Source organism: Cyprinus carpio, chromosome B25 (genome assembly GCF_018340385.1).
Source record: "Cyprinus carpio isolate SPL01 chromosome B25, ASM1834038v1, whole genome shotgun sequence".
Taxonomy (NCBI): domain Eukaryota; kingdom Metazoa; phylum Chordata; class Actinopteri; order Cypriniformes; family Cyprinidae; genus Cyprinus; species Cyprinus carpio.
The window spans coordinates 1,807,065-1,834,328 of NC_056621.1; the positions used below are offsets into that span (position 1 = coordinate 1,807,065).

Consider the following 27,264-nt stretch of genomic DNA (forward strand, 5'->3'; position numbering starts at 1 on the left):
GATGCAGAGCTAGTGCAAGATGAGCATTTGTGGTTAAAATGTATATAAATTTTTATTGTTTTTAGAAAATGACCAGTTGTTTCGCTGGATAAGATTTTTGTTCTTTGGTTGCGTTGATCCCCGTTGAAGTCCACTATATGGAGAAAAATCCTGCAGTGTTTTCCTCAAAAACCTTAATTTCTTTTTGACTGAAGAAACAAAGACATGAACATCTTGGATGACATTGGGGTGAGTAAATTATCAGGCTTTAATTCTGGAAGTGTACTAATCATTTAATAGAGTCAATTTATCAAGACAGTATGGTTTCTCAGCATCTCAATAAATATGATTTTAAATGAAGTCAAATCATAATTGTGCTTGTATTTGGTTCCTCTTCCAATAAGGTTTTATGTCTAGAGGTGCAATAGACATTATTGTGTATGTAACTGGCTTCAGCTCACCAGAACCTTCAACCTGTCCTCGTCTCATCTGAGAATTTGTTTTAGATCCTGGCATCCCAGTCAGACTTCTTAACTTGCCTAAATTGCCTGGTCAACTTGGTTTGTAATTTACTAGCAATCATACGATGACCAAACTGTTCTGTTCAGCAGGGGACATAGTATGGAGTGGCGACTATGCATTAAAACATGAACTAGCTGGTTAATAGAGTCGGTTTATTGGGACAGAATGGTAGCATCCCAATAAAGATGCTTGTAAATCAAGTCAAGTCATAATTGTGCTTGTATTCGGTTCCTCTTCCAATAAGCTTTATGTCTGGAGGTACAATAGACACTATTGTGTGCCTAACCCGGCTTCGGCTCAGCAGAACCTTCAACCTGTCCTCGTCTCAGGCAGTTAGAGAAAAAGACTGAAGTCTTGTAAACGTTGGAGAATTTGTTGGCCGCGGCTCTCCGGCTTGGCTGCTGTTCCTGGCAGCTCGTTTCTCCGTGTGGATCGCTTGTCACTTCTCCTGCTAATCTGCATGTGTTTCCAGCGAGACGTCTAGTACTGTACCGGCGGCCCGGGATCTGATTTTCACGAATGAGTTGTTGCTGTGATTGCCAAGTAATCAAGGTAAAGGTGCATTCATGCTGTTTGAAGAATGACTCGCGTAGTTCATTTCACCTTTATCAGGGCTTCAGACTGCGAATAAAACGGTTGAATTTGCGACCAAAAATATTCATTTGCAAGTGATATTTTGCTACATGAGAAAGAAAGCAAGGAGCTAAAGATGAAATTCAACACCTCCGATTTTATTTCATGTTACTCATGAATAAAAACCAGACGGGATGTGCGCAAGACATATGACAACATTTATAGGATGCATTGAGGAGGAGCCCAAACTACACTCAATGGCCAAGTGATGATTTTGGCACAGATTCTGTGTAATAAACAATTCTTTGTAACTGTTTAGTTCCTATTTTAAGTCATCCTTAAAATGCTGATGCTATAAAAGGAGGGGAGACACAATACACAATACCGTATGACTGAAATGTTAAAGTGTTAAAAAAAATAAAACATTTATTCTGTGGCACTTAGAAAAAATAATCTGGCTTCTAAATTTGTTTCTTATAGGATCCAATGGGTCCTTAATTTATTTATTTAAGGAGCCATTTTTATTAAACCAGGCAAGTCGATTAAAAACGGGTTAGTGTTGTAGTGAAACACTGAGAAGTTACAAGCTTGAAAGAGTTTATTCCTAAATAAAACATGAAAGGTAGGTTGTTGTTGTTGTCATATTTTGAAGGATTCTCCAAGGAAACCTTTTGAAGATGCCATATTACCTGAACATGTGTTTGTGGTGTGACATGTGTGCTCTTGTGTTTTGAGGATAAAAGTGTGTTTTTCCCGATCGCTAAGGGCCGTGTACAAGTGCACCTCCTGTTCTGTGGGTTTGTTGTAGACGCTGAGGTCTGTCATTAAGATCTGACGGGATTTACTTCAGCAGATCAGCTGTTCAGTTCACATGTCACGCTTTACATGTCATTTGTCAACACCGAGTGTGTTGTTTTGTTCATATAGATCTATTTTTGGACTCTGATTGTACCTATAATGTCAGACGAGCTTCTAAACCGGTTTTAAACTGCCTTACATCTGATGCTCATGAATCAATTACTGTGTTCAGCTTAAGAAGTAACCTTAGGACCAAAAAATACCAGAGAAAACAGACCAAAGAAGAAGACTAATGATGCTACAGCGCCCCATGTGGCGACAATGAGAATGTGATTTGTTATTTAATGACTTCTGATATATTGGATGAAGCAGTGACCTGAGTGTTTGTACTCATGTACGCGCATGTTTGTTTATTTATTTATAAATTATTTTTAATATTTAATTTCCATTTTTATGAGTGCAAGAGAATAGTTGGTGGGAAATTACGTAGGACTGGACTTTTTTTTCTCAATCAAGATTTGATTGGATCATAACCAGTGGGCTGTGATATTATTGCCAAGTATGAACCAACAGTTGGTTAGTATTAATATAATTTTTTAAGCAAATTAGCTTAACCGATGAACAGATGAGAGTAAATACAGCCAGTTTTGATGTCATGCTGATGTAAATCATATGCATGTGCTAACTGAACCCTTGTGTGAGTGCCGTGACCTTTGACCCGGAGCTGTGAGAAGTTCTGCCTGTAAGGTGATGTGTTTTGTGAACGAGCTTGTCAAAATGAGAGAGGTTGTGAACGCGAGGTGTTTCTCCCGTCATTCCTGCGCTGATGGATGTGTGTTCACCACAGCGTTCACACAATTACAGAGCACCATGCAGCACCTCCACACAGCAGATGGACTGGCTTCTGACAATTTTATGTTCCTTTTGTATAATTACATTAGATTTTGTATTTATTTGTGTATTTATTAAGTTGTGGCATTATTATTATTATTATTATTATTATTTTTCATGCAGCACATTTACAGAGCAGATAGACTAGCACTTCTGCTACTTCTGACAGTTTCATATTTATTTATTTACTTATTTATTTATGGCCCACAGTTTACATGATTTATATATATATATATATAAGATAGACCAGCATTTTCTGCTGCGTCTGTCAGTTTCATGTATGTTTGTTTATTTATTTATTTACTTATTTATTTATTTATGGCCCAAAGTTTAGTTTAGTTTAGTTTAGTTTAGTTTTTACAGCTATTAACCATATAGCACCCTAACACAACAAATGAATCAATGTTTTTGCTGCTTTTTATTTTCATTTATTTATTTATTTATTTATTTATTTTCATTGTTTTTTATTATTTATTATAACTAACCCACAGTTGTTGCCTAAATTATTATTAGTTTATATTTTGGGCAGATGAGCCTGCATTTTTTTATTTTATTTTTTATTTTTTTGCTGCTTCATTCATTCATTCATTCATTTAAAAAAAAAACATTTTATTTGTAATACTTATTATATTTTATTTATCACTGTATCACAGTTGTGGCATAAATTATTTTATGTTATTTTAATCATACAGTACTTTCACACAGCAGATGGATGGTTTCTGCTGCTTTTGACAGGTTTATATTTCACATATTTCCTTAAATGCTTATTTAAAGTGTGTGAGAGTGTTTCCTAGCTGTAGATTCCCAGTGGATTTGTTGGCTTTTACTAAATGAGAGTGTGACTAGTGAGGTGGTATGGGTACAGATTGTGTGTGTGTGAAAGTCACAGATCTAAAACACGTGTTGGCAGCAGCTGGGCTGGTTTTTCTCACTCGCCCTTTAAATATCTCAATGCATTCTCAGTTAAGAGCAAATCTTGACAAGCTCAGAGTCACCTCAGCCCGTCTCTCTCTATCTCTCTCTCTGTGTGTGTCTCTCGCTCTCAGCTCAGGCCGTTTCCACACCTCCATGAGTCTAATTGAAGGTCACGATGGCCCCAGATGCTTCTATTGGCAGAACAAACAGCCCATACATATGGCAAGTGTGTGTGTGCGCACTGAGTTTTACCCCTCCTTCACTCGTTCTTTCTCTCCTCTGAGCTTCTTTCAAGCCGCGGCTCTCTCCCACAGCACCTTTTCAAGCTAAACAAAGGCGCTGTAAACATGAAGATGGCAGCGGGGAGTGGAATGCCTTTAAGGCTTCAGACTTCAGACTCTGACAGCACTCGGGTCTCGCCGGTGGTCCGGGTCTATTCTGTACCGCCAGCACACACACATGGCCATTTACAATCCATCAAACACACACACACACACTATCTCTCTCTCTCTCTCTGTCTCTCTCTCTCACATACAAACACACACTGAAAAAGAACAGGTTGAAACACTTTGGTTACCATATAACTATAAACTATGACTGCATTTATTAATCCAATGTTGTAGCAAAAAAATAAAAAATTGCAAATTATTTGCAAAAGAGCGACCAGTGGGAAGATTGAGTCTAGAGTCCTGAAAAATCATTTATTTTATTTTATTTTATTTTATTTTATTTTATTTTATTTTATTTTATTTTATTTTATTTTTTTATTTTATTTATTTTTTTATTTTATTTTATTTTATTTTATTTTATTTTATTTTATTTTATTTTATTTTATTTTATTTTATTTATTTTATTTTATTTTATTTTATTTTATTTTATTTTATTTTATTAACAACTGTCCCTTATTTGTGGGGTTTACTTTAATTTAGTTTTATTTTATTTTATGTTATTTTTAATACATGTCCCTCCGTTGTGGTCATTTCCTCTACTACCAACAATTCTGCTGTTAATAAACTTTTTACCAAAGTTAGTGTACTAAATTTGTCAGTAAAATATGAGATGTGATGTGAAGAAAACCAAAATCATTTATCTCAAAAAGAAAAAAACTTAAAAACTTTACAATTGCGTTCACGCTGTAATTTTGTCAAATTATGCAAAATGTGTATGTAATTGTGTGTATTAAGGGTGCATGACATACTCGATTTAAAATGAGCTGTATAATTCATTGTTGGAGATGTGGTGGAAATGAAGTGCTATAAGTGTGTTTCAAGAGGGTGTTTCATTTCTTTTGAGTGCAGCCACACATAGAGTTGAAGAAACACCCCGACACACACACTCTCTCATGCACTCTAACACACACACACACACACACACACACACACACACACACACACACACACACACACACACACACTCTCATGCACTCTAACACACACACACACACACACACACACACACACACACACACACACACACACACACCACACACACACACACACTCATGCACTCTAACACACACACACACACACACACACACACACACACACACACACACAACACACACACACACACACACACACACTCACTCACTCACATCTCACTCTCTCACACACTCTCTCACCAACACACACACACACACACACACACACACACTCTCTCTCACTCTTTAACAAACACACACACACACACACACACACACACACACACACACACACACACACACACACTCACTCACTCACTCACTCTATCTCTCACTCTCTCTCACACACTCTAACAAACAAACACACACACACACACACACACACACACACACTCTCTCACACACACACACACACACACACACACACACAAGTGCGCAGTCTTGTGCAGCGGGTTTGTGTAAATGTGTGAGTGAGTGTGTGTGTGTGTGTGTGTGTGTGTGTGTGTGTGTGTGTGTGTGTGTGTGTGTGTGTGTGTGTGTGTGTGTGTTTGTGCCCTGCGGCTCTCTGTAGCAGTGTATCCAGTTGCAGTGTGTGACTGGCAGCATCAGTTTGCATTCGTTTAGCTGTGGTTTGGAGTGTAAAATGCGAGTGTGATGTGCTGAAGCCGTTTCACTCCATATTTAGCTTATTCTCAGAAACATCCCACCAGACAAACCACAACCACAGCAGACCTGGCATTTTCACATCCACTCACCCTTTTGTTTCTGACATTTAACTGTGAACACTTCAGAAACATAACACAGATGCAAAAGAGCTCATGTGCAAACAGGGTCAGAATATGAACTATGGAGCATTAGACATCAGATACTGTGGCTGTAGTGATGTACAGTATCAGTAATACTGTAGTGATTACCATATTCACATATTCTAACTGATAAACATATTCATGTAGTATAGTATTTGTATCATATTCGTATAGTATTTTACATATTATATACAGTATATACTATGGGTGTGTATTTATTAAAAGGCCTATATTATTTTACTTTAGTAATAATAAAAAATAAATCATATAGTTTGAAATGTTTTACAATATATAATCTAATATATGAAATATATAAAAATGTAATTCATAAATAATTCACACACACACAAACATTATATGCATTTATATAAAATTTGTATAGAGATTTTCAAAAAGTATTTAGTTTTATCAAAACTTTTAATTGCATTTAAATGAAAAAATATATATATTTAATTATATTAATATATATATATTATATCTATCTATCTATCTATCAAAAGAGAGAGATTGATTTTTATATATATTTAATATTTAAGTTACTAATATTGTTAATAATAAATGTTAATAAATTGTATATCATTTTGTTTCAGTTACTATATATTGAAAGAAATATAAAAAACATAATTCATAAATAATTAATATATTACAGTATATACAGTATACACATTTAAAGAGATATAAAAATGTAACATTTTATAATTTTATATATATATATATTTTAGATTTTATAATAGCAATAATATTAATTTAAATGTGTTATAGATATATGTATATGTATATATATGTATATGTATAGCAGCTAAGCGCGTAGTTAACCTGCATTTCTGTAGCAGTTTTACTGTGAGGTGTATGGCGCTGGAGCGAGTGTTTGTCCGTCATCAGCAGCAGTGAGTCTGGTTTCTGATCAGGACGCAGGTGGACTGCTTCAGTCAGACTCGTGTGTAACGGCTCTGTTGTGGATTCCTGCTGGACGCTCTTGTGTGACGTGGCTTTTATCAGAGGAAAGAGGAAGCCCGCAGTCAGAGATGAATATCACACACAGAGTTATGAATGAATGCAACAGTCATCGGATCTCTGTTATTCTCACTCTAATTATGCTTCCTGTTTAGAGCCAGATTACTGTGTTACTGAGAGGAGACACAGATACTGTGTACCGCGGTACAGGGATGTACAGTATCCCATGGTAATACTGTGATGATCACTATATTTATATTCTGATTGATTGCCATATTCATGTACTGCAGCATTTGACTTTTTCCTTGTAGATACTTCAAAGAATACCATGATGCTACCATGGTACTATGTTCAAGATAGATAAGTATATTTCAAATATGTTTTTTCATATTTTATATCATATTTTATGTATTTTAAATCATGGCAACTTGTGTTTTTACCTTAACTCATTAAAATATGTTGAGCAATTTCAAGTTATATATGATTCAACTTGATTCTTTTAGGTCAGTTTAATGTGTAGTTTTTTCTCTTACAAAAATTACGTTGATGCTACCACGTTTTTTGGCACACAGCGTGTCATTGTAGTTTTGAAAGTACCTTGTAGTACCATACCATGACATATTGTGACCCTGGAGCACAAAACCAGTCATTAGGGAAAATTTGACATTGAGATTTATGCATCATCTGAAAGCTGAATAAATAGTCTCTCCATTGATGTATGGTTTATTAGGAGGACAATATTTGTCTGAGATACAACTATTTGAAAATCTGGAATCTGAGGGAGCAAAAAAATCTAAATATTGAGAAAATCGTCTTTAAAGTTGTTCAAGTGAAGTTCTTAATGCATATTACTAATCCAAAATTACGTTTTGATATATTTACAGTAGGAAATGTACAAAATATCTTCATGGAAAATGATCTTTACTTAATATCCTAATGATTTTTGGCATAAAAGAAAAATGTATAATTGTGACCCATACAATGTATTGTTGTCTATTGCTACAAATATCCCTGTGCTACTTATGACTGCTTCTGTGCTCCAGCATCACAAATGAATGTGAGTAGTGTGGTATGTATCGGAGTATCTGTGGTGAATGATGTGATGGAGGAAAGCAGGAAGGGCTTTGGCAGTAGAGATGTGACTGTGGGAAGAGAGGAAGCAGCGCTGCGAGACTGTAATGAGCTCTGTCGCTCTTATCTGTGCGCTCAGGTTTAGTTATCGCGTCTGGTGCGTGTGTGCGAGACCGACGCCAGCCTGTCCTGCATTCCAGCCAGCGCTACGCAGCGAGGGTTCGGTTACTGCCAGCGGGTCCCTGTCTGTCTGATGACGCCAAACACAGAGCATGTGCACTGTCAGATATTACTGTAGTGAGCGAGTATTAAAGGTGCAATAGCTGATTGTCTTCAGAAATATTTGTTTGTTATGCTGGTGGAAAGTCTCTTCACATCCAGATAGCAATCATTAAGTTAAGTGGTCTTAACTTAATGAATATATAACATATATATATTTTATATATAAATACATATAAATAAATGTATTTATATATTCTGTGTACAGACAGAGCGAGAATGGCAGGTACTGTAGTACTTTTACTAACTGCGCTATAAAGTTTTCTCACCGGTGAATAGCACATGATGTATTGTAGTAATCTTGTCTCTGGTCGTCTGGTCTGTGTGCGTTCATGTGTTCAGGAGGTGTGGCTTCGGACGGCGATTGCAGGGAAGGTGGGACGTTTGCTTTCAGTGCTATCAGGCTAGTTAGCATTTCCCAAGATCTCCTACTGCACCTTTAAGATCCATGATGCACTTTTGCAGTATCTCAGTCATCATTCTGCATCACTGGTCCTTAGGGGACTGTGGATGTTATGAGAGTGTTGTGTATAGGGTTTTATTATTAAACAATTTTTGATGTTATAATCCATGTGTCTGTAAAAAAAAAAAAAAAAGATATATATATAGTATAATATATATATATATTTATTTATATATTTATACATTGTTTTTTTCTTTATAGTTGTTACAAATGTCTTTTATTTGTTTAATATTTAATAATAATAATAAAAATAATAATTTGTTTTCCCATTTTATATATTATATAGATATATATATAGAAAAAGAGAGAGAATGACTATATATATATGTGTGTGTGTGTGTGTGTGTGTTTGTGTGTGTGTGTGTGTTTGTGTGTATGTGTGTGTAAAATAGAGAGAGGGCAAAAGTAATTTAATAATAAAAAATAATAATTTATTTTTCATATATATCTATGCATTTTTATATCATGTTTTTTTAATAAATATGCCTAATTGTATATTTAGAAAATATGTAAAGTTTTTAGAAAGAGAGCAAAAAGAAATATATGAAATTATATTTAAATATTTATACATTTATAAATTGTGTTATCCTTACATATATATATATATATATATATATATATATATATATATAACAAAAATGTATTACAATACAAATTTAAAATTATATATATATATATATATATGTGTGTGTGTGTGTATGTGTGTGTGTGTGTGTTTAATTTAACTTTTTTAACATTTTTAAAACCATGATTTGTGGGCAGTTAATTTCTGGACACCTGATGATGTCATTTCTGATATAATGTTTGTGTGTTTTTAGCACTGCAGGCACGGCATGTGTGTAAATAAAGAGATGGACATGAAGCCAGTTCATGGTGAATGGGGCCCCTGGGGCCCCTACAGTGTTTGTTCCAGGACCTGTGGAGGAGGAACACGCAGCACAAGCAGAGACTGCAATAAACCTGAGTAAGCGCATCAACACACACACACATTGAGACTCAATAACCCCTGATGGTGATTAGATTTTTGGGGGAATTGTTTCCTACATTACATCCCCAAAACAACAGCAAAACCAGTCCACACACATCCTGTTTTAATGAAAATAATGTTATAAATTACAACTTTTAAAAAAAAAATACACATATATATATATATATATATATATATATTTGTATATAGATTTACCCCAACATGTCATTAAAAGTAAAAAAGTATTAAAAAAAACAAATAAGCTATATATTTAGGCAAAATATAATTTATTTTTTTCTTTTAATTTTAGAGTGAAATATGATCTTTCTTTTTCTTTCTGTCTTTTGTTCTTTCTTTCTTATTTAGTAACAATATGATAATATAAAAATAATAAAAAATGTATATATATATATATATATATATATATATATATATGCGTATGTATGTGTGTATATATATATATATATATATAATTTTGTTTCAATTTTAAAGTGAAATATGATCTTAATGGCATTAAAAGTACAGTAGGATTCATTTTCTTTATACACATTTTTTTCTTTGTTATTTTACATGTGATTCAATATGATATCTATTCACCCCATCGTGTTATTAATAGTAAATAAAAATAAAATTTTCTTTAGGCAAAATATTATTTCTTATAATTTTCTTTTAATTTGGAGTGATCTTAATGGCCCTAAAAGAGAATATATATTTTTTAAATTTAGTTATTAAGAAGTTTTTAAGTAATTAAGAAGTTTGACTTTCTGTAAATGTGCCCAATTGCATTGAATTGGTGAATTTTCATATTAAATAATTTTTACCTATCAAAAGGCGTTCAGTGTGTGACTGCACAGATATCTTTCTGGTTCTCAGGCCGAGGAACGGAGGCCGGTTTTGTGTAGGCCGCAGAATGAAGTTCCGCTCGTGTAACACGGATCCGTGTCCCCGCGGCCGGAGGGATTTCAGGGAAGAGCAGTGTGCGCAGTTCGACGGGAAACACTTCAACATCAACGGACTGCCGCCCTCCGTCCGCTGGGTGCCCAAGTACAGCGGCAGTGAGTGTCTTTGACCTCTGACCTATCACACACACACACACAGACCTGCAGCCACTGCTATTTTCTCGCTAAATTTAGCAACTTTTCAGACTACCCTAGCAACTTTTTTCTCCCAAAGCACCTAGCAACAAATTTAGCAATTTTTAACATTAATTTGGCAAAAATTTCTACTAACATAGTAGATTGTGCCCTACTTTTACAGACTCTTCTTAGAGTGTAGCATACTAACACACTAACTGTAGCATAGGTACTAACACTACTAATACACTGCTCAAAGCATAATTGTTGAAAATGTGTAGTATTACTAGTGTACTAGCTATTAAAAAACTTAAATTGTAAGCAATTAAAAAATGTGTAATAGTTCAATAATTCAATAATGTTTTTTTTTAAATGCAGCTATTTATATTTTAATATTGTGTTATGCATATTATTTTACAAACAAATCTAAATTAACATTTATAAAATCTATTTTTAGCTGAGATTTGATGTTGTGACACAATTTTGCATTGTGATTACATCATAATGTAATTTAGCAACTTTTAACAACAAATCGACTTTCCTTCAGCAGCTTTCTCTGAAAATGAGTTGGCAACACTGGCTGCAGCTAATGTTGTAATGGTTTTCTAGCGGCTGATGGAGGAGCCGTGCTTCATAATAAATCTGTTGAGCTCGTCAAACTCTGATGAATAGCACACAGACAGCATTCATGCTTTTGGCAGATGCTTTTATCTGAAGTGAATGCTGTACAGTTACTTGCTGACAGATGAAATGGAGAAATCACATCGCTCTCTGACACACAGAAGTAGACTTCAGAATGACTTTGCACTTTATTAGCTGATCAGAAACATGTAATAAAAACTGTCATGTTTTGGCTACAGGCATATGACGTGTTTATGTGATTATATGCTATGATGCTGTATTATATATTTACACTGGACAGTTTGTAATCTACATAAAAAAAAAAAAAAAACATCCTTCTTGACTCTCCAACCGAGTGTAATGGTAACCGATGTTAAGAAGCCTTTAACGTTATGTGCTCAACAGTATCAGCCTCCATTAGCACACTTATTTTATCTTATTTATACTTATTTGATCTTTATATCTTACCACATTCTTTGTTAAAAAAATTATCATTATTCGTTATTAATAAAATGAGTAAGGTGGATCCTATAGGACCCTAAATAAATGGATTTTACCCTTTAAAATGAATGTAGTTTTTGGTTCATTGTTAATTTAATGAAAACACAACAACAACAACAACAACAAAAATAGTACAATAAAAGTTGCTTATATTAAACAAACTTTTATTGACAAAATGAATAAGAAGGATGACACAAATATTCGTGTTATATTTTAAGGTATTTGGATTTTCACCATTAAAACGAACGCTCGGTTTGTGTTTCATTATCAGTTTATTGAAAACACAACAACAATATAAAACAAAGGCAAACTCACTCACTATGAAGCGGACGCTTGTCTGCTGTCCAGCTGAACTACATTGATATTGTTATTTCTATAAAAGTACAAAACGACAGTGAAGCAGTGGGAAAGTAATGCAGTAATTAAAAAAGTAATCACAAAGTAATCAGTCATTTCTGCTTATTTCATTTCAATTTGAAAAATAAACTATCAAAATGTACACAGACCCTGTAGCTCAACTGTTTTTCATTGTTCTCTGGTGTTTTTCATCACTTTATGATTACACTTTGGTGTTTTTCATCTCTTTCTCATCACTAATTCCTTTCTCGTTATTATTAAAAAAAAACTTACTGACTCCATATTGTACAGAATCAACAAAATAATGGTAAACTAATGCCAAAAAACTCATCTCTCTTGTTTCTCAGTTCTGATGAAGGATCGCTGTAAACTCTTCTGCCGTGTCACGGGGACGACGGCGTACTATCAGCTGAGGGATCGGGTCATCGACGGGACCCCGTGTGGACCGGACACGTATGATATCTGTGTACAAGGGCTATGCAGGGTATGAAAGGACTTCTAAAATGATAATACTATTATACTTTGAAATTTATTACAGTACTGAATGATTACCGAATTCATATACAATTGGACTTCAAAGAATAACATGGTACTACCATGGCGTTTATCTAAAACCCATCAAGTTACCATGGTACATGTTTAAAGTAAACATAGTAATACCATGGTATGTACCCATGGTAAATTTGTGGTGCAAATGGAAACTGATATTCTTATTGTATGTGTTTATCATAGCAAGCAGGTTGTGACCATGTTTTGAACTCGAAGGCCAGAAATGATAAGTGTGGCGTCTGTGGAGGAGACAACTCTTCATGTAAGACCCTCGCTGGAACCTTCAACAACGCACAATATGGTGAGACCATATGGACCGCTATGCTCTCCTTTTTTCATCCCTCTTGAAAGGTTTGCAGTGAGGGGCATGCTGGGAAATGACAGAACCATTTGTTCATTTTTGGATAAGTTCTTTCTTTCATGGGTGGGATAAAGGAGCAAGAAATCATGTGACACAGAAGGGGTTTCTCCCCTTATTCCTCTTCTTCTATTTGTTGATTTCCTTTATTTTTTCTTTCTTTGGTTTTGATTAGAACACTACTCGTCAAACATGGCTAAAATCATGTTCCTCTGCTGTTTTCTCATTACTCCCTGGTGTTTCTTATCTTGTTCTCATCACACCCTGGTGTTTCTCAGTATTTCTCATCCTTTTTCTCACCACTCCCTGGTGTTTCTCAGTGTTTCTCATCTTTTTCTCACCACCACCCCCTGGTTTTTATCAGTGTTTCATCTTTTTCTCATCGCTGTCTGGTGTTTCTCATCTTGTTCTCACCACCACCCCCTGGTGTTTATCAGTGTTTTCTTCATCTTTTTTCTCATCACTGTCTGGTGTTTCTCATCTTGTTCTCACCACTCCCTGGTGTTTCTCAGTGTTTCTCATCTTTTTCTCATCACTGTCTGGTGTTTCTCATCTTTTTCTCACCAACCCCACCAGTGTTTCTCAGTGTTTCTCATCTTGTTCTCACCATTCCCTGGTGTTTCTCAGTGTTTCTCATCTTTTTCTCATCACTGTCTGGTGTTTCTCATCTTGTTCTCACCACCCCCTGGTGTTTCTCAGTGTTTCTCATCTTGTTCTCATCTTGTTTTCTCACCTCACCACCCCCTGGTGTTTCTCAGTGTTGCTAACCTTGTTCTCACCATTCCCTGGTGTTTCTCAGTGTTTCTCATCACTGTCTGGTGTTTCTCATCTTGTTCTCACCACCCCTGATATTTCTCAGTGTTTCTCACCTTGTTCTCATCATTCCCTGGCGTTTCTCAGTGTTTCTCATCTTTTTCTCATCACTGTCTGGTGTTCTCATCTTGTTCTCACCACCCCCTGGTGTTTCTCAGTGTTTCTCATCTTGTTCTCACCACCCCCTGGTGTTTCTCAGTGTTTCTCATCTTGTTCTCACCACCCCCTGGTATTTCTCAGTGTTGGCTAACCTTGTTCTCACCATTCCCCTGGTGTTTCTCAGTGTTTTCTCATCTTGTTCTCACCACCCCCTGGTGTTTCTCAGTGTTTCTAACCTTGTTCCTCACCATTCCCTGGTGTTTTCTTCTGTTCAGTGTTTCTCATCACTGTCTGGGTGTTTTCTCATCTTGTTTCTCAACATTCACCATTCCCTGGTGTTTCTCAGTGTTTCTCATCACTGTCTGGTCTGGTGTTTCTTAGTTTTCATTATCATCTGGTGTTTCTCAGTGTTTCTTGTTTTTTTGTGTTGATTCCCTGGTGTTTCTCAGTGTTTCTCATCACTGTCTGGTGTTTCTCATCTTGTTCTCAACATTCCCTGGGTCGTTTCTCAGTGTTTCTCATCACTGTCTGGTGTTTTCTCATCTTGTTCTCACCACCCCCTGGTGTTTCTCAGTGTTGCTAACTTTGTTCTCACCACTCCCTGGTATTTCTCAGTGTTTCTCATCTTTTTCTCACAACTCCCTGGTGTTTCTCATCTTGTTCTCACCATTCCCTGGTGTTTCTCAGTGTTTCTCATCTTGTTCTCACCACCCCCTGGTATTTCTCAGTGTTTCTCATCTTGTTCTCACCACCCCCTGGTGTTTCTTCTCAGTTTGCTAACCTTGTTCTCACCATTTCCCTGGTGTTTCTCAGTGTTTCTCATCACTGTCTGGTGTTTCTTATCTTGTTCTCACCACCCCTGATATTTCTCAGTGTTTCTCACCTTGTTCTCACCATTCCCTGGCATTTCTCAGTGTTTCTCATCTTTTTCTCATCGCTGTCTGGTGTTTCTCATCTTGTTCTCACCACCCCCTGGTGTTTCTCAGTGTTTCTCATCTTGTCCTCACCACCACCAATCACTGCCTGGTGTTTCTCAGTGTTGCTAACCTTGTTCTCACCATTCCCTGGTGTTTCTTAATCACTGTCTGGTGTTTCTCATCTTGTTCTCACCACCCCTGATATTTCTCAGTGTTTCTCACCTTGTACTCACCACCCCCTGGTGTTTCTCAGTGTTTCTCATCTTGTTCTCACCATTCCCTGGTGTTTCTCAGTGTTGATATTGTTGTTACTATTCATTGGTTTTTATTTTTTCTTTCTCATCACTGTCTGGGTGTTTCTCATCTGTTCTCACCACCCCTGATATTTCTCAGTGTTTCTCACCTTGTTCTCAACCATTCCCTGGCATTTCTTCAGTGTTTCTCATCTTTTGCCTCATCACTGTCTGGTGTTTCTCATCTTGTTCTCACCACCCCCTGGTGTTTCTCAGTCTTTCTCATCTTGTTCTCACCACTCCCTGGTGTTTCTCAGTGTTTCTCATCTTGTTCTCACCACCCCCTGGTGTTTCTCAGTGTTGCTAACCTTGTTCTCACCATTCCCTGGTGTTTCTCAGTGTTTCTCATCACTGTCTGGTGTTTCTCAGTGTTTCTCTCCTTTTTTCATCACTCTCTGGTTTTTCCTCATCTTGTTTTCATTGATCTCTTGTGTTTCTCATCTTTTTCTCATCACTCTCTGGACTTTTTCTTATCTTGTTCTCACTACTCTCTGGTGTTTTTAATCTTTTCCTCATCATTCTCTGGTGTTTCTCATCTCTTTTTCATTTTTAATTTCATTTATCTTTTTTTCTCATCTCTTTCTCATCATTTTCTGGTGTTTCATATCTTGTTCTTGACACTCTCTGGTGTTTCCCAACTTTTTCTCATTGCTCTGTGGTGTCTCTCATCTCTTTCTCATTGTTTTCTGGTGTTTTTCATTTCTTTCTCATTAACCTGTTAACCCGCACCTGGACACCGACGCACTGAATGCTCTTTGTTTGCATGTGTCAATGTTTACGAATAGATTAAATGTAACGGGACAAAATTAATCTTCACAAACTATTTAACATTTTAAAGGTCTAAACCTCAAGCATCGACAACAGATCGATGTTTTTAATGGAAAGCTTATAAGGAATGTATTTGCTAAATTTGTGTAATCCGTACACATCAAAACATGTATAAACAAAACGCAGTACATACCAAATTCGTCGTAATAACGAGTCATAAACACAACCACAGCTGTAATCCCGGTTTAGTTAGAAAGGTAAGGGTCAACTGAACGACATCTCATAGCATCGATGACAGATCGCTGTTTTTCAATGGAAATCTTATAAGGAATGTGTTTGCTAAATTTGTGTAAGCAGTACACATCAAAACATGTATAAACAAAACTCAGTAGGTACCAGATTTGTTGTAATAGCGAGTCATAAACACATCCACAGCTGTAAATCCTGGTTTAGTTAGAAAGGTAAGGGTCCGCTGAATGACATCTCATAGAGCATGTTTAGTCCAACGAAGCAATAACGTTGTAATATGGATGGTAATTCCTTTGTTTACGTCTCAGTTCTTTGGGGAAAGTATTGTTTGTATCCGTTATGGAATAACCTATGCTCAAAAACTGCGTCTTGGTAGTAAAAAAACAGCATGGTTTTGTAGGCATGCAGTGTTCAACAAACAGAATGAGACGATCCACTAAAAAAATGTCAAAGATAAGCGGAATATTGTTTATTTGAGTTCTGCCGCTCTCTCGTGACAGCTCGTGACGCGCGCTCTGATGCACCTGTCATCTGATGGAGGCGTAACTTAGCAGTCAGCTTTTTGCACAAATTATTCTTTCTATTTTTCTTCTTCAACATTTTTCAGATATGTGTGTGTGTTTTGTGGGGAATGTGGCTGTATCTACATGATTACCATCTCTATGACTGATAATCAGCGTGTGATAGACAGCTATCAGTGTGAATGCGTTCTATATGAATAGACTGTGAATACTGAATGTATTGTGTGTCTGTTTTGTTTGATTATGTTTTGTGTTCATCAGCATGTGATTACCGACTGTTTGAGTGTCTATCAGTGTGAGTGTATTGTAGACATGTGCCAGTATTCGGTAATGCAACATATCACGGTAATGAATATGCACAATATTGTTATCGTGGGCACTTGTAAATACCGTGAATAATTATACATTACAAATTATGCAGAATTTGTGATGCATTTTAAGAATACTTTTCCCATCAACTGGTCAAAATGCACAGCACCGCTGTATGCTGCTTTAAAGACGCATGGCTCTGATGTAAACAAGCACGCATGAGAAGCACATGGGTGAACACTTGAGAGACGCACTGAATGAAAGCTCATTCACTCTCTGACACCAGATGGCGCTAAACTGCAGAAAATGCAGCCGTTACCCTGTAAACCCCATAAATAAAGCAGCTGCTACTTTCTAAAACATATTTAAATAGATTTAAATAGCAACTCAAATTTGTGGATTTGCTATGGTGTTCATTACAGTGCCAAATACTTAAAAATATTTAGACTTAATAGGCTATTTACTTTCTTTTTTTTATCATTTTAATCTGGACTACAACATGCCCTAGATATTGTTTGAAAGTGTTTTGATTCTTTATTGTTCGTTCACACTTTACATTAGGGCTTCATTAGTTAACATTAGTTAATTTATTGGTTAACATAAACTGCCAAAATTCTGAATATCCATTAATCGTAGGTATTCCAATATTTAATAACACATTGTTAAAATTGAAAGTTGCAACTGTGTTATTTAATGAGCTAACATGAACTAAGAATTGTATTTTTCAACAAAGATGAATAACTTCTGTAGCAAATCTAGCTATTGTTTATTGTGAATGTTAATGCATTAACTAAGGTTAACTTATGAGGTCTTATTGTAAAGTGATACCTCTTGGTCTTTATAGTTCTTTTCCACTTTGGGGGAGGGACTAGACATAGTCTCAGAAAAATGGTTGCAGGAATCTAATTTTTTTATGGTTTCAAAATTGAAGTCAGGAACTATTACAATTTTAAGTTAGGTAGGTCATTTTCAGCTGTGAGTCCCATAATGGGGGGTGCTGGCTAACAGGTTAATCTCTGGTGTTTCTCATCTTCTCACCGTTACTTGGTGTTTCTCATCTCTTTCTCGTCGTCTCTTTTTCTCATCTCTTTCTGGTGTTTCTTAACTTGTTCTACTCTCTGGTGTTTTTTCTGTCGTCTTTTTCCCATTGCTCTGTGGAGTTTCTCATCTCTTTCTCATCACTCGCTGCTTTTTCTCATCTTGTTATCATCGCTTTCTAGGGTTTCTAATCTAGTTCTTGTGTTGTAGGTTACAACGTTGTGGTTCGGATTCCTGCTGGTGCGACCAACATCGATATAAAGCAGGTCAGCTACTCAGGATTGCCAGAAGATGATAACTACCTCGGTGAGTTAGTACAGATAACCAGACCAGATTACCCTGGTAATACCACAGTACTCTGATACGTGTAATATATACTGAATGATTGCTGTGTTTATATGCCATGATATTTACGTGGCACTCAAATGAAGAATACCATGCTGTTACAATGGCACATGTCCAGAACAGCTGTGGTATTACAATGCTGCTTCACCGTGACTCTTCCGGGAATTCGGGGTCGCAGGAGAGCAAACTCTGGATGATTGACAGACGCCGAGGTGCTAATGAAAGTGAGCGAGCGTGTCCAGGACGTTTGTGTAGCTGTTCACACTCGAGTCAAAAGGCCAAATAAACACAAACACACACAGCTGATGAATGAGACGTGACCTGAGGTTCACTGTCCAGGTCTGGGCCCATATTCACAAAACATTTTATCTTACTCCTAAAAAGATTTTAGCTAAGTGTTTTCTCTTAAAATCTATTCACCAATCTGCTGAGACAAACTTTTACTAAGGAATAGAGAGTAGTCTTCAAGATTTCAGCATGCTTACTAACTATGCTGTGATTGGCTGATAGTCTCCGTCAGAGATTTATTCATAGAAATATTGTTGTGTGGTGTATTATTATGCTGTATTATTATAATGATTTTTTTATGATGTAACTAAATTAACAAGTATATGTTCAGCTAACTGTCAGCCTCTTACATGTGTGCTTCTCGTAGTGAATATGCATATAAACAGCCTTTTAATTAACAGAGTAGAATAGTCATGGCTGATAGTTAGACATGCAAACGTAAAAGAAAACCAAACTGGACGCGAGAACAGCTGTTACTTCTTGCCCAACTGTTTAATGAAAACAAGGATATAATCAAAGGAAAACCTGGAGTTGGGATAACCTCCAAAACCAAAGGTGATACCTTTACAAAAGCTCATTATCATCAAATGTTTCTAAAATGTTTATGCTTGGAGGCAGATTGCTGGCAACAGCTATTTTAGGATAGTTTGTGGCTTGGTCTTAGTGACTTAGGACTCCTCTTTTCTGTTCTTATAACTTTTCAGATTTTTTGTTATAAAGCTTTTTGTGTTTTGTGATATTTTTTTAGTTTTGATGTTTTCTGAATACAGGCCCTGATCTTTCTCATCTGCAGCTCTGTCTGACAGTCAGTCCAACTTCCTCCTGAACGGGAACTTCGTGGTGTCCATGTTTAAAAGGGAAATCACCTTTAAGGGAGCAGAGATCGAGTACAGCGGATCTAACACCACGGTTGAGCGGATCAACTGCACGGAGCGGATCGAGGAGGAGCTCGTGCTGCAGGCAAGTGAACTACACCAAACACAGCCAATCTGAAGAAGTTTACAGTGAAATGATACAAAACCACAGCACAGTTTCAGACTAATGAGCTGTCAAGCATCACATGAATGCAACAGAAACCAGTCAGCCAGCTAGATATCTTGTTGTGCATCACCTTATTTGTTAAGCCTGGTTTGGGCACAAGCTTTTATTGGTATCTTTGTTTTCAGGAAAAAAATATAACTAATACATAAATTACCTAAGAATCCAAACTGTGTGCGAATTGTGTAAGAATAAGACCTGTATTATTTAGTTATTTTAGTATTATTTATATACTATTATAGTTTTATTAATATTTTGAATGAGCTTTTATTTTTAGATTTTCAGTTTTCATTTCAATTTTAGTTTTAGTATGTTGCTACATGCTTTGGTAATTTTTAGATTTTATTTAAAAATCAAATATAATTTTAAAAGAAAAATATTAATAATTTTATGGTTTTGAAATATTTAAATATTTATCTTTAATTTGTTTATTTCAGTTTTGGTTATTTTAGTGCTTCAACGTAAAAAAGTTTTTATGTAATATTTATATTTTGTTTTATTTAAGCTTTTTCAGTTAATTAAAATGATTTTATCTAAAAATAAAATGTAATTTTTTTAAAACATATAATTGAATTTTAGTTTTTTTTAAATATAACCTTATTTTATTTTATTTTCAGTTTAAGTCTATTTTAGTATGCTTCAACTTTAATTTAATTTAATTTAATTTAATTTTAAGTTAATTTAATTTTAATTTAATTTAATTTAATTTAATTTAATTTAATTTAATTGCCAAGGCAAAAAATCATATACAACTTGATATATTTTATTTTCAGCTTTATGATGAATAACGCATGATTTTTCTATAAAATATATTTTTATAATAAAATATACAGTCATAAAACTATTTTTTTAAATAATTTAAATATGTAGCTTACTTATTTTTATTTTAGTTTGTCATTTTAGTGCTTCAACTTAAACGTTATTTCAGATAGCTGACAAGGCAAAAAAGTTAGTTTTTCTCATGTAATTTAAAAAATTTTTTATTTCAGCTTTATTACAATTAATTAAACTGATTATTATTATTATTATTATAATTTTAATAATAACAAGACTGAATAAGTCTTTATTCAGAGAATATGTCTTGATTTAAGAATGCTTAGATATGTTTTCCTGGAAAAAAGGCAAAAATGCTGCTAAATGAAATGATTAATTAATAAAATGCCTTCATAAGATGATTCTGCAGTATAATAGACTGATATATCTTCATCTGAGGGAGATTTCCAGGCTTCCTGTGTAACGAATCTGTTGTCGTCTCAGGTTCTGTGCGTGGGAAACCTGTATAATCCTGACGTCAGATATTCCTTCAGTATTCCCATCGAGGAGCAGAGAGAGCAGTTTGTGTGGGATCTGTCAGGCCCCTGGCAGGAGTGCAGCCGCATATGTCAAGGTGCCATGCTGGGGTTGTTTGCGGCTTTTTTGCCTGGTTTTCGTCCTCCTTAAACACCTTTTTAGCTGAAAGGAAGCCACTTCCACGTCATCTGTGTGTTTGTCTGCAGGTGAGCGGCGGCGGAAGGCCGTGTGTGTTCGTAAGAGTGATCATTTGGTGGTTTCGGAGCAGAGGTGTGAGAATCTACCTCGACCCAGAGGCACAACGGAGCCCTGCAATACTGACTGTGAACTCAGGTACAAGTACAGCACGCCTCTGGTGTTTTATATTAGTAATGCAGCAGTCCCATACTAGTGATGCAGCAAAAGGAAAACTTCAAATTCTGCAAACACTGAATTGACTGAAAATATTTTCATTTTAAATGTTTGATTTGATATTCAGTCTTTGTTTGGAATAACTATTGTTACAAATGTTTTTCCTTCAATTAGTGTCACAACAAAAGGATCTTGGATCCAACAGCACAAAATAATGTGTAATATTGTAAAAGAAAAAAAAATACACTTTTTATATATTTTTACATTTTTTTTAGTATTTTATTTATTTATTTATTTAATTTTCTTTTCTTTTTATTTCAGTTTTAGTAATTTTAGCTTTAACTAATAATAAGTTGCCAAGGTAATGTTTCTCTTTTTTCCATTTAAATACATTTACATTGTCATTTAGCAGATGCTTTTATCTGAAGCGACTTACAAATGATGACGATAGAAGAAATATTAGTGTTGAAGGTTTCACAGAGGAGGTTTTGGACACCTCCTTTCACTTTTTATCATAAATCAGAAAATGTTGTAACAGCCCTAAAAACAACAAAAGGTAATATAAATAAATGGGATTGACATGAACAAACCTCTCTGTAAAAAAATTAAAATCTGGTGTAAGTGCTACTGAAGTGGGAATGTTCAGCTCAGTGCATGAGAAAAAATTAATTAGAAAAATTAATTAAATTAAATGCAAAGTCACTCAGCTACGAATGTGAACTATTTTCCATCAATATCCTCCATCATTACCAGCTTTTACATTAAATATAATTATATGTGCAATCATTTCTAATGCATGCATTTTTTTTAACACTATAAATTTTTTTTTTTGAAGTTTTTTTTAGTATTTTACAAGAATATACTACTTCAGTCTTTCCACTTCAAAATTTCACATTTAATACAATGTGTTATAGTTTCTTTGTAATTAATTGTGAAATTTACAAGCAATTTCTCAGTAAAAATTGTTTGTACAGCAGTTTTTTCAGTGCATTTCAAAGATTATGTTACTGAATGTCAAAGCTTACATTTCTGTTTCGTAATTATTTGTGAAATTTACAAGCAATTTCAGTTAATTGCATTTGCTGCCCAAAAATATTTTCATGAACTATTTTAAATCTGTACCCTAAGAAATATTTACATCTGTACACTACATTCAAGTTGCCGATTCATGCTGATTTCACACGGCATATTTTAGTGCAGTTCCCACCCAGTGCAGCGGAACTTGTTTAGGACCGCATCTGATGAAATTCTAAGGCATCACCTCCGGCTGGATTCAGTGAACGGGCTACAGCGTCGCCTGCTACAACAGTGGCGACGATCCTAACAGACTCTTCTCTTTCTGTCTCCCAGGTGCGAACCCGCGAGGACCGGGCCGGAAGCCAGCGTGCTCAAACCTGTTTCCCACTAGTCCCGACCTAGACTGTTATCAAAAGGTGACGGTATTGGCCTATTGTGGCCCGGGTTGCCACGTTACACTGGATGTTCCGATGGTGCATGCGCTTGCCTGTTCTGTGCATGCGCTACAGCCAGAACAAGAGGCTAAGCGAGCGCATGGAGGCCAGATTCTGCGCAGACCTGGCCAAACCGCAGACGCGAGAGGGATGTCATGGGGACTGTCTGCTCAAGAGCTGGCAGTACAGCACCTGGTCTCAGGTGAGGCACAATACAGCTCATATCCTCTGTTATTCTTCACCCTGAGCTCTATATAATAATAATAATAATAAAATAAAATAATAATTCACCATGTTTATAGGATTTAAATGTTGTATAAAACCAGTGTGAATGATATATGAACAAACCCCTCAATAAAAACTTTGAGAATATCGTGAGATATTAATAAATCTGCTAGGGAGTTTTATGTATGTAGCTGTAGTGATACCAAGTACAAACTCATTATGTTTATAGAAAGTATAGAGGCACGACGCTTTTTTTTTTTTACTCAGTACCTTAATCCAATAGAAAATAAAAAAAAAGCTGAAACAGTAATAAAAAAAAAACTATACTAAAAAACGTATATACTGTCTTAAAAACTACTAGAAACGAAATATGAAACGATAGACCAAATTACTACATTAACTACAACAACCTTCAGCATCTAATAGCCTTTTTGAGGCATCGAATCACCTGTCCTCCCTGTTTTTTTTCACTGTGACCGCGACGCTTTTGTGAAGTGGTCGTTCAAACACCCTCATTTTTACTAGTATACAGCGACAGACACGCTTTGCGACGAGCCATCGCTCGCGGCCAATGTAACGTGGCGACGCAAAAATTCGTCGGAGACACAACTACGACTATAGTGCCAGTCATAGAAAGCTGTGTCGCGTGAAATGATATGACACCAAACCCTCATTTGCTTAAAACCATAGCATACATATAGAAATGATGCAAAGAAAAAAACGCAGGAGTTTGTGGCGTGTGTGGTGTTTGAGTGCCTGCCTGAAGTCAGGGAAACAAACTCTTTAAAGAATGCATTGTATTGAAATCTACAGACAACGAAATAGCGAAAGTGCAAATCTGCATTCCAAAACCAGACAAATGATATGTAAAAAAAACGCAACACGAGTTAAAAAAAGCCCTTCATAATAAAGAGAGGAATAGAAAAACTCTAAGGGGGTTTTGGAGTCATTGTAAGTTCTGCTGACAAGAGGTGATGGGGAAAAAACCTTTTAAAGATGATGCATCTGTAAATACATACATATCTTACACACACACTAGAATATATGGTGTGTTATAAAAAAACTCTAGACCAAACCCTTAGTCTAGAAACAAACAAGTGTTTAGACTGATCCCGAATCAAATCGTCCGAATCCTTCCCATTTGAAGCAAGTGCATGGAAACAAGAGAAATAATGTCTGTAATTCTTCGCTTTTGTATGTATTGGTAAATTTGTTAACACATTATTTTTTATGCTGGTTCGCTCCTCGATATAATGGTGCCGGTTTTGGTAATTGCGAATGTGATGTGGTTTTGTTTGCATGTGGATCGAGCATGACGCGGGTCGGCGGACATAGTGCGCGTTAGCGCGCCCAACCGCCGGGATGCGGGAAGGGTACTGTGGCTCTGAACTCACTTCATGGTTGCCGCATGTGGGGCGGAGCCGAGAGTGTAACGAGGCTAGCAGAGAGTCCCTGATACCAGCGAACCCTGCAATGACGTGCCCTGTCCCGACTGGAGCACCAGCGAATGGAGCGAGGTACTGAGCACAGCTGAACCAGACACTAATCACATCCAACCGTACTTATATTCTAAAGCATCATGATGCACTCATGCTGTTTTGATCTGGTGTTTCTTATAGTAGTAAATAATAGATAATAATAGATAAATAATTGTTAAATCCATAAATAAGATTTTAGTTACTTTGGGTAAGATTTTCGTTACTTGGGTAGAATAATGATATATATTATATTATATTACATATTTTGTTTAATACATATTTTATTTCCAGCGGATTTCTCATTTTCAATTACTTTCACTTGATGTAAACTAAATAAACCAAGACTATAAAGAATAAATGTGAAAAACACTGTAATTTAAAAAAAACTAATAAAAATGACAAAAACACAACAAAATGACTGAAACTTTAAAATGAAAACAGAAAATATGGAAAAAAAAAAGAATTTCAAATATGAACAAAATGTATAATAGTCTGTAGCAAAATACACAGCGCACTGTTGTTTTCTAAATTCAATTAATTTTCAGATTATGAAAATTTTTATCTCTAATTTGTCTGTATTTTCCTTGCTAAAGATACATTGGGGAAAGTTTTTAAACAATATAAACCTATTTAAAATTTTTAAACCTATAAATGCATTTTAAAAAATACTAAAGTGAATCAAATTAAATTGAATCATTCTGAATTTGTGAAAGAAAATGCTTTTGAATTTAAACTGTACTAATTTTAAATATTGCATTTAAAAATTGTACTAACACTATAAAGATTAATAAATAAAAATGAATACATACTACGTGGACATATTAATAAACTAAACTAAAAAAGACAAAAAAATCAACAAAATTGCACATTTTTAAAAATTACTAATAAAATGACGGAAAAAAAAACAAATTGCTGAAACTTTCATATTAAAATTAAAACAGAAAATTTAAAAACAAAATTTATTTTAAAATAACACAAATTACAGTATATCAGTGCTACACAGTATCATTACAAACATTATGAACATAATAGATGTGCAGTTTTATTAGTTCCTCTCACTCCACGACAAATCCTTTAAATTGAACCGTATTTATTACATAACATGAATGATAAATATGAATATAAAACAAACATAAATTATAGTAGCATTCATTTTAAGCAATATTTGTTATAAACGCAAAGCTTCACATTTATTTGAAGTGAAACTTAAACTAGCACTATGTGGGAAATGTGCTAAACAAATGAATGTGGGATCACGTACCTCTCTGATTGGACACCAATCCGATTTTTTTTTTATTTATGACATTAATTGCATATATAAGTTTTCTATAAAAAAAAAATGTGACTTGTTTTCCGGAGAATACGGTACTTTGAGACTTAAGTAGCGCAATCTGACTAACCTACAGTGAATCTGTGCATCTGTTCACATCAGTGTCTGGTGACGTGTGGGAAGGGCGTCAGACACCGACAGGTGCTTTGCATTCTGGGAGACGAGAAGCTGAATGAGCAGCGCTGCAACCCAAACACCAAACCCTCGGCGGTGGGCGGCTGTGAGCTTCCCGAATGTGCATCCTGGCAGTTCGGACTCTGGAGTCCGGTGAGAAACAGACGCTCAGTTCCTTTGTCATGTCAGTTCCTGTGACCAGTCGTTCTGAATCTGTGAATGATGGTTTTTTAGTGCACAGTGAGCTGCGGTCAAGGCTATCAGATGCGTGCGGTCAGGTGTGTGTCGGGAGCTTACGGCGAGACAGTGGACGACAGGGATTGTAACGCAGCCGCCAGACCTCGAGACAGTCAGGTGAACTAACACAATCCCATGCTTCTGCACTAGTCTGCACTAGTGCTAAAACCACAACTTCTAATGGTTTTAATGAAAGAAGTCTCTTCTGCTCACAAAGGCTGCATTTATTTGATCAAACGTACAGTAAAAATTGTGAAATATTATTACAATTTCAAATAGCTGTTTTCTGTGTGAATTTACATTAAAATGTAATTTATTTATGTGATCAGAGCTGTATTTTCAGCATCATTACTCCAGTCTTCAGCGTCTGATGATCCTTCAGAAATCATTCTAAGATTCAAAAGTTTGGGGTCAGATTTAGAAAAAAAAAAAAAAAAAAAAAAATGTTAAAAATGAATACTTTTATTTAGAAACGATGCATTAAATTGATCTAAAGTGACAACAAAGACATATATAACATTACAAAAGATTTCTGTTTCAAATAAATGCTGTCCTTTGAACTTTATTTTCATCTTTGAATCCTGAAAAATAAAGTGTATCAGTTTCCACAAAAATATTGTGCAGCACAACTGTGTTCAACATTGATAATAATCAGAAATGTTTCTTGAGCAGCAGATCATCATATTAGAATGATTTCTGAAGATAATGTGACACTGAAGACTGGAGTAATGATGCTGAAAATTCAGCTGCGCATCACAATAATCAACTACATTTGAACAGATATTCACATAGAAAACAGCTGTTTGAAAAATTTCACAATTTTTACTGTATTTTTGAGCAAATAAATGCATCCTTTGTGAGCAGAGTTGACTTTTTTTCTTTTTAAAAAATGGTAATGATTCCAAAATTTTGACCAGCAGGGTATAATAACCAACTGTTTTTTTCTTTTTTTGATAATGGCTTTTTATTGATGATATTTTGTGTTTTTGTAGTTAATTAGTGTGTGTGTGTAG

General features: G+C 35.4%; 2 protein-coding genes across 2 annotated transcripts in view; one reads left to right on the forward strand and one right to left on the reverse strand.

Moving 5' to 3' along the window:
* Positions 1-27,264, reverse strand: part of myo9ab (myosin IXAb) — a 709,890-nt gene that overhangs the window by 125,119 nt on the left and 557,507 nt on the right.
* On the forward strand, positions 9,424-21,458 carry LOC122142426 (A disintegrin and metalloproteinase with thrombospondin motifs 20-like). The gene is made up of 8 exons (XM_042753079.1): positions 9,424-9,635; positions 10,512-10,693; positions 12,538-12,674; positions 12,923-13,040; positions 18,315-18,410; positions 19,531-19,697; positions 21,033-21,162; positions 21,272-21,458. Exons 1-8 carry the CDS (start codon positions 9,505-9,507, stop codon positions 21,454-21,456), a joined length of 1,146 nt encoding a protein of 381 aa, XP_042609013.1. The 5' UTR covers positions 9,424-9,504; the 3' UTR covers positions 21,457-21,458.

Coding starts and splice junctions, on each gene's coding strand:
- LOC122142426 (XM_042753079.1), top strand. CDS start 9,505: ATGTGTGTAAATAAAGAGATGGACATGAAGCCAGTTCATGGTGAATGG. Junction 9,636..10,511: donor AGAGACTGCAATAAACCTGA/GTAAGCGCATCA, acceptor TCTGGTTCTCAG/GCCGAGGAACGGAGGCCGGT. Junction 18,411..19,530: donor AGAAGATGATAACTACCTCG/GTGAGTTAGTAC, acceptor TCTCATCTGCAG/CTCTGTCTGACAGTCAGTCC.